The 9,338-nt window shown below is 42.0% G+C and overlaps 1 protein-coding gene across 1 annotated transcript in view; it reads right to left on the minus strand.

The window, feature by feature from the left end:
• Window positions 1-9,338, minus strand: part of LOC111868786 (very long-chain specific acyl-CoA dehydrogenase, mitochondrial) — a 41,133-nt gene that overhangs the window by 20,415 nt on the left and 11,380 nt on the right. The window contains exon 3 of the mRNA XM_023859758.2: window positions 3,032-3,250. Coding sequence (XP_023715526.1) covers window positions 3,032-3,250 — 219 coding nt within the window. The remainder of the gene's footprint in view (window positions 1-3,031; window positions 3,251-9,338) is intronic.

Consider the following 9,338-nt stretch of genomic DNA (forward strand, 5'->3'; position numbering starts at 1 on the left):
AAATTTACATTCAATTATTATTCTGAAAATAGTTAAAAAAAACACTGAAGAAAGAGGCCTTCTTAATGCAAGCCAGTTTGGTATCCATCCCCATCACAGCAAGACACTCCGATGTACAAGACTTACAGGCCATGTCACTTTAAATTTCAACAATAACATGTCTAGGGCCGCAGTGTTCTTGAATATTGAAAAGACCTGTGATACAAGACGGCACCTTGGCTTGCCTGTTTACCTACTTACTTATTTACTCATGAAGCTGAGTCATTCTTGAGGAGCTGCTAATTCTGCAGCTACTCAAGAATTTCCCAACATTTTAAGGAACCCGAAGGTTCATTGCCATTCACATGAGCCCTCCACTGGTCCCTATCCTCAGCCAGATCAATCCAATCCATACCATCCCATCCTGTCTCTCTAAGATCCATTTTAATATTGTCCACCCACCTATGCCTTGGTCTCCCCAGTGGTCTCTTTCCTTCTGGCTTTCCCACCAATATCCTATATGCAGTCGTCTCCCCCATTTGTGTTACATGCCCTGCCCACCTTATCCTCCTTGACTTGATCATTCTAATTATACGCGGGGCTAACAACTCACTGTAAAAAATGATCATGAAAATGAACACAAAGCCTGAGACATGGATGGATCCTCTGGATAAATGACCTAAGCTAAAGAAAATGGACATGAGATTCAATACCTGGAACATCACACCTTGGCTTGCTTGCTTACTTACTTACTTACTTACTCATGGAGCTGAGCCCTTCTGGAGGAGCCGCCAATTCTGCAGCTACTCAAGAATGGACCTTGGCTTGCTATATAAATTATCTATATTACAAATTTTTATAGGTCTTATCAACCTTATTCGCTCTTCCCTTTTGCAGAGAAAATTCAGAGTCTCGGTCGAAGGTGAAATGTCTGTGCCAAGGAACATGCAAGCTGGGGTGCCACAAGTTTCCATCTTGTCCCCCACACTCTACAGTACATATATATATAAATGATATACCCCAAACACATAGTGTCTTTCTAGGGCTCTCTGCTAATGACGCCTGTATATATGCAACAGACTGCAAAGGATAGGTTCTCAGAAAGTTGCAGCAAGGTCTCAGTGCTACTGAGACTTGGTGTGAGCAATGAAAAACAAAAATCAATGAAGATAAGACTTGGGCCATCTATTTTCCTCACAGACTTAGGTCCCCCGAGCCTCATCTTACACTGAATGGACATAATATCCCTTTCATTAATCATGTAAAATATCTCTGTGTAATCTTCGATAAGAGGATTATATGGAGACTGCACATAGAAACGATTAAAGACAAGGGCTTCAAAACATTCATCAAAATCTACTCCCTATTCAAAAGTGAGCATTAAAGACTTATTCTTGGCCCACTTGGGAATTTTTAGTAGACACCTACCTCTTAAATTTGCAGCACCTGTAAAACAAGGTTCTCTGTACCACTGGAAATTTTCCAAGGTGCATACCGGTCCACAATTTGCACACAGCTTTCAACCTTCTGTATGTATAAAATTATATAGCAAAATTGTGCAGGCAACAAGCAGAAGTCATACAAAATCATAAGAATTATCCTGTTTGCAGTACAGCACAATGCAAAGCCAGATGTAAAAAATATAAGAGGCTTAAACTTGGCAGTGGTGAAGCTTACAACTTTTGAAGTGACTAAGTTGATGTTGTAGCATAAGATAAGTAAGATAGGCATGATCTGCTTTCCAAAGCCTGGACTGACAAAGGGCTTATACATAGTGCAAATGCAAGAATTTTCAATAACATGTTATATGTGCAATACATACACTTGACAAAGGCTAAGCATATTCGTAAGAAACAAACCCATCCTCTCGTTACATTAGGACTGTGACAGCAAGGGTTCAGTTGATAAAAAACTCAAGTTATGAGCCTCAAAGGGTTTAGCACCAAGGCAAACTGAATAGCGGTAAACCGCCAGCCATAAAGTGACTCTGTCATCACAAACCCCACACTGACACGGGTTTAAATACCTCCACCATAGCCCTACGAGTCGTAGGAGGCTACAAAAGGGGAACCCAATGCCTGGGTGTATGACTGAGCCACCCTGTTCCTGGCAGATATAAACAGAGGGACCTGTTCCACCAGGTTGGGAGAGTCTCAAATCTGAGACAACAGAATATGGTCATGAGTCCTGCATGACTCAGACATGAGAATGAATGCACTGGCACACAACAGAGCTGTCCTCTCATCAGAGTGGGTGCCCCACATCAGTGAATTTGTAACTGTCTGACAGTAACAAAAATCTGGTCTTGGGCCAAAGATGGGACTTGATACCATGACAGACTAGCTGCCTGATCATCGGTCATAACATAACTTTGACTCTGAAGTTAGTCAGTTGTGAGTCAGTTGCCAGCCAGCAAGGATGGGAGCATGGAACTACAGGAATCTGCATTGCTAGATGCCACTATCAAGCAACAATTAGTGAAGACACAGAAGACTTAATGTTCGCAGCAGTGATCTACAGGGTTCATAAATCAGTGAGACTGTTACAGTTATTTGTAGTTATGAGTTGTAAGTATTCCATAAATCCAATTATCAAACCAAACCCCGTGTCTAGTCACTAACACATGACAATATTAATAACACTTCTGCTAATAGATTTGACTTGTCTGGTTCTGACGATTAATTAGCCACTGTCATGGCGCCAATATTAAAGCAGTTGTCATGTTCTCACTTTAGAAACAAGAAAGAAAAATGAGGTGAAAGAAAGAAGTGCGAGAGGCTTGATAGTTTACAAAATTTCAAGACCACATATAAATGGCACTAGTGCTCTTCTCACTTCACAAGTTCATTCTGACAACATGATGGTATTGTTTATGAAAGATAATTATAAGGTATCAAGGTTTGGAGGACTCCTATGCTGTGGTGTTTATGCCTATTTTCCTTTAAGATAATATGTAGAAGACATCCTTGCAACGTGCTTTACTATGAAACATCTGTTCCTTCAGAGCGCTAACAAGGCATAACTGGACAGAAAATCAACACAACTACATTACCTTGAAGCCAATGGACTGGTGTGCACCAAGTGTTATTCCAACACCCAAATCATGGGCACCCACAATTTCCACCAGGCGTGCATACTGGGTGTTGTTGAGTCCTAGGCCACCCAGATCCTGTGAGACCTGTAGACCAAATGCCCCCAATTCCCACAAACCCTCCAAGGACTGGGGTTCCACTGCCTCTAAGGTATCATTCTTAGCTGGATCATTCACCTCCTGTAGGAAACATCACATTGGTAACAAACAGAGAGTCAAATACTGGCTTCCATCTACAAAAATGGAGTCCAGGAGAGATCATGGTTCAATGAGAAATCTACTAGCATTACTTAATAACATTCACTTCCACGTTTCCTTGCAGTACGTGTCATACACATATTTTTTATGTTAGATGTTTAAAAACCTCACAGTAGAAACTAATATCAGGGAACAAAAACAAAAGTAATACATTCTTTAATTTTCTTTCTGCATCTGTATTTGGTTACTCAACTTATAACACAGTTACACTGAATCAAAAATTGTTCATTCCACCAGTCCCAGTTAAATTCTGGTGGTTAGAGATCAATCATATTCCAGGAGCCAAAGGGCAGATCCTAAAATGAATATATTTTGCACACAATATCTCAGAATTTCTTAAATATAAGTTCCTTTTACTTACCAGAGACGATGACAATGACAACGATAAAGAAATGGAGAAATGATGCATTTCATCTCAAGTAATTTGTGCAGAGAAAGTATCAAATTACTGTTACGACCTGGCCTACACATTACACAGGAACTACCACACTGTTCCATAAGGCCTTAAAAACATTTACAAGGCAAATAACTGAGGCCTCCAAACTGCATTAGGCCATTCCCCAATTTTAAGAGATGACAAAGGCCCATATACTACACCAGAACTGCCAGGATGTTCCATAAACACAGGACAGAGGAATGTGCCCACAATATTTAAAGCAAAAAACAATCAGAAAGCTTGGACAATTAACCCTATTACCATAAAGACCAGTCCTACATGGCATGCACAGAACTGCAGACTGTTTAATAAGAAAAATGAAAACCACAAGAGAAAGCTCTATATTAAAGACAAACAGAGATTGCTGAAAATCACATATTCTGCATTATCATCTTTCTTCCGGCCAACGCAGCATTATAGGCCATACAAAAAGAATTGCTCCATTTCGTTCACCTATCTTGAAAACTGTATATCTTATAGAAAGAAGTGCACTGCATATAAAATTCTGTTCCATTTTCCCTAAGAGTTTGTTCAAAACATTTTTTATTACAATATTTGGCAAAACGCATTAAATTACCCTCCAGACCTGTGGAGCAATACATGTACATATTCACATAGTGTCCATTATTTTGTCTAATTTTAACCAAAATTGGCTCCATAAACATTCCCCCCCCCCTTCCATTATCAAATTTCATGAAAAGCTTCAGTGGTTCTCAGGTTGTTACATGTGGACAGACAGAAAAACAGACTTCACATGGTGAAGCCTTGAGACATTTCTTAACAACACTACGGACAAGCCAAATGTCAAAATATCAGTAATTAGCATGTTTGCTTAACATCTTACACATTCTGGGTTTGAATCACAGAACAACTATCCTGACAAGATTTTTGTCATTTTCCCCATTCCCCAAGGTAAGTGGTGGGACAGAACCTAATAAGATCATGGCTACGTAGGTCGTACCAAAAGTCACGAGCAACTTTTTTTTGCATGCAACCTAGGAACAGCAGACAAAAGAGAGTATGGTGGTAGGTGGAACCAGCTCTTGTGTTAACCTTGAGTGTCCTGTGACATCAATAGCTTGCATCACGTGACCAGTATCACTCCTAACAAAATGGCCAACAATGACATGTCGTTTCGCCAGCGTGCTGTCATCGAATTTCTTGTGAAAGAGGAAATCCCTGCTGCACAAATTCACCAGAGACTTCAGCACGCTTATGGAAGTGTGTGCATGGGTGCGAGCAGTGTTCGAAGATGGGGAAAACATTTTAAAGGTGGAAACACCAGTATCGAAGATGAGCCTCGGAGCGGTCATCCTCGAACAGCCTCAACTGAACGCAACAAGGAAAGAGTGGATGAGATCGTTCAAGATGACAGGCGTGACTGTGAACATAATAGCCCAAAAACTTGGAATAGGGCACAGTGCAGTACAGGAGATGATTGAAAGCTTGGGCTATAGGAAAGTGTGTGTTCGTTGGGTCCCGCAGTTATTGACCGAAGACCACAAAGGTCAGCGAAAAGCCATCTCCTCATAACTGCTGCAGAGATATCGACACAAAGGCGATTATTTTTTGCTCTGTATTGTGACGGGTGACAAAAGCTGGTTTCACCATTTCGAGCCTGAAACAAAATGGCAGAGTATGGAATGGCACCATTTGCATTCTCCATCAAAAAAGAAGGTAAAGACAGTGCCATTAGCTGTGAAGGTGATGGGCACAGTCTTCTGGGATGCAGAGGGGTTTATTCTGGCTGAATTCCTGGAACCTGGGCAAACCATCAATGCTGCTCGTTATGTCCAGATGCTGCACAAGCTCCGTCGTGCATTGCGCGATAAACGTCCGGGACGAAACATCATCATCCTGCATGACAACGCTCGTCCCCACGCCGCTCTCCTCACATTGGAAGCAATTGCAAAGATGGGGTGGAAAGTTCTTCCACACCCCTCCTATAGCCCTGATCTGGCACCCTCCGACTACCATCTTTTCAGATTTGTGAAGGATCAGCTGCGTGGACATTTTGAGACAAGGGAGGCAATTCAGAAAGCAGTGCGTCAGTGTCTTTGAATGGCTGGAATGGAATTTTACAGAAGGGGAATTTCCAAACTCCCAGAACGCTGGGAGAAATGTGTACGAAGAAGTGGGGATTATGTGGAAAAATAAAGAAAGGTCTATAGATTGAGGTGGTGTATTTGGTTTGTCAATTATAAAGCATGTTACTTTACAAAAAATTGTTGCTCATGACTTTCAGTACGACCCTCATACTTCCACATGATTTCCAGTTTATAATTTACACCTGTCCTATCACTTGATTCCACATAAAACTGTGCAGCTGAAAATTATCATTAAATATCCCACATATCCAAAAAAAAAAACTACATCACCACCCAAAGGCAGAAGCAGGATGTGGTGAAAGAGACTGCAAAAAAGTTACATCTTGTAACATGTATATGAATTATGCAATAGAAAATCAGCTTCTAAGCATCAGTGGAAGATCATATCATCATACAGTTAACAAAAACTAACTAATGGCTGAGGAAGTTCAGTGGCAGAAAAAGTATAAACTTCTTATACCATTCTGATTTTAAAACAGACATGCTAGTTACCATATCATACTGTCACATGTTAACTACGGACAAGGTTTGGATCAGTAATTGGATTTACTGCACACTTACAACTTGGAATTACAAGCGACTACAATGCTGCACAAATCACTATAACCCACACTAGTCTTCTCAGCTTGTTAAAGCCTCCACTAGTCACTGCCTGGCCACAGTCTTCTAACCAGGGCTGCTCCTCACACCCTTATGGCTCACAGTCCACAAGTCCTAACCGCTGTCTCAAGACTGCTGACTCTCTGCCTGCACTTCACAAATCACTATCAGACACAGCCTAGAGTTCTCTGTGCTGCTGATTAATGTCATCCAACGGTGGTCATTCCTCTGCTCCTGGGTTCACATCCTCACAGGCTGGCATCTATCTCATAACAAGATTCAGCATTGCTATGCAACAGCTTACAACAATGGGGTCTCCTATGCCAGCCGCCGACTTTCCATGACGACGTCCAATAGGACTGTCTCCCCACTGCCACCTCAAGAATACTCGACTAACAGGCTTTGGTCAGTTGGTTAAACAGGCTGCTAGCTTCACCAGCACAGTCATTCCTGGCTTCAGTCTCCTCAAGATCCATTACCAAGATTTTTATTCTCTTCTAGACATGTATGTGTTTCAAAATGAGGCCTCCTCTTAAATGAAGGAAGGGTCAGTCCTGCTATGTAGCAGGTACATTTGTTGCACTGTAGTTTCAGCACAAATACATGCATGCTGTCATAGTGCCTAGATCACTGTGGACTCTGTGCATCCTTTGTCACTGCACTATACCAAGTGACTGGATTTACAAGCCTGTGTCCTGCATTATTTAGTTATGTAGTCATACACATGAGGAATTTTGAAGCCACATGCAATTCATGGACTGGTGTGCACCTGTCAAGATTTCCAATAGTGCAGAGCACTGTTCTGCAGGCACTGCAATTTCTAGAGGTGAGTGTCCACCACACACGCCCAGGTTCGACAGGCATGAGTCATAATTGACCTAATGAAACAAAACCAACAAATAAACTCTGTGACCTGTAGTTCACAAGCGAACTATACCAACTGAGTGACTGCAGCTTGTCGGCAAAGTCAGTGCCAACATTTTGCAGATAGAGGTTGTCGCATGGTCAGCACAATGGATCTCCACAGCCGTTAATTTCGATTTTCTAGACCGGAGTCGCTACTTCCTTGAAATACCTCCTCATTTATTCTCACAAGGCTGAGTGGGCCCCTTTCCAGACCCACTATTTCTCAGAAAATCTGGTAGCGCCGGTAATCGAACCCGGGACCTCTGGATCTGTAGCCAGGAACTCTAACCACTAGACCACAGACACAGTCTAACTGACCTAATCAGAGCTTGGTAAAGCGTAAGTTTAATATTTGTACTTAAACGCCCACTTCTGAATAGAGAATAGGTCTTCATGTATGTGTGCAAGACCTTACCTAGAGTCCTTTAGTTATGGTGTCTCCAAGTCATCCTCCTGTTGAAGGTGACACCAAGATATGAGATATTACTTATAAAGGGAATGCCTCATCTGCTTAGTTGTAGTATATCATCAAGGATGCTAAGTCTTCTGGAGAAATGGATCGCCTGAGGTTTCCCTTCATTGATCTTTATATTCCAGTGCTCACACCACAAATTCTCTACAGTGAGCCCATGTTGCAGTTTGCAGAGAACTCAACACTTGTGTTTCTCTGTCTCATAAATACAGGTATCATCCGCAAAGAGAGAAAGATGAGTTCCAGGTACCACAGAAGCTTCATTTATGTAAGGACTGTACAGTACTGGGGCAAGGACAGAAACTTGAGCAACACCTGCTGCTATTTTTCTTGGCATAGAAAATTCGCCTTCTATCAAGACTTTAAATTTTCTATCCATGAGAAAAGTAGCAATTAGCTTAATGAGACTTATCAAAGATTCTAATTCTAAAATTTATATACTCGTATTAGGCCAGCACGCCATGTTGTGTCAAAGGCTTTCTCAATATCCAGGAACACAGCAGACATTGATATATGTATGTATTATTGTAGAAATTTAGGGCGACATGATACGCCAGCCTCATACATTAAAGTGTCATACTGTGATCTGCTTGAAAGCCAAACTGACTTACACTTGGAAAGTTTCTTTCCTCAGCGTGTTGTAAGATTGTTCTTAAAATCAGCTTCTCAAATAGTTTGATTGTAGTGGACAAGAGGCTGATCAGCTGTAAGTTTTGGGGAATCTTTGGGTCTCTGACAGGTTTTGACAGAGTTATGATTTTTGCTTCCTTGAAAGATACCAGGAAGTGACCAAACCGAAGGCAGTGATTTAATAAATAAATATGTTAAATGCAAAAGAGGTCTGAAGAAAGCAGTCTTCTGGGATTTGGCACCGTGTATATGTGGTGTTAACCGACGTTTCGGAGGAACATATCGCCTCCATCTTCAGGGTAGAAGAAAAAATATATAAGAAATCTGCAAGCAAAGAGACCGTGAGAACCGGTAAAAGCAGACTGTGGAAAAATACACAGCTATGTGAGAGCAGTGAGGGAGAAGGGGGAAGGGCAAGTATACAAGTGAAAGCAGTAGTTTGGGAGGGGTAGGGGAAGGGAGCTAGGACAAGCGTGGTTTTTGTGTAGGGGAGAGAAAGGCAAGGTTGAAGGCTGGGCACCACCCGTGAGCTGAGGGGTGGGGGTTGTTATGTTGGTTGGTCATGGCCTGTGTGGCCTTCTGGATCTGGCGTCATATACCAGTGGGGGTTTTCTAAGAGAACAGATGAGAGGTTTCCAAGACTTGCTGAGACAAAACCCCCCCTCTCTGTTCATATTTCCTGGATGCAGTTCAATCTCAATTGCCTCCCTAATAATGCGATCCATATAGCGGGTCTTGGTGGCGAGGATGGAGGTATTCTGAAGCTGAATTCGGTGTCCCAGATCGATGCTGTGTTCAGCTACGGCCGACTTGTCCGGTTGTTCGAGACGGATGTGCCGCTGATGCTCCTTCAACCTC

The sequence above is a fragment of the Cryptotermes secundus genome, unplaced genomic scaffold, assembly GCF_002891405.2.
Source record: "Cryptotermes secundus unplaced genomic scaffold, Csec_1.0 scaffold174, whole genome shotgun sequence".
Classification (NCBI taxonomy): domain Eukaryota; kingdom Metazoa; phylum Arthropoda; class Insecta; order Blattodea; family Kalotermitidae; genus Cryptotermes; species Cryptotermes secundus.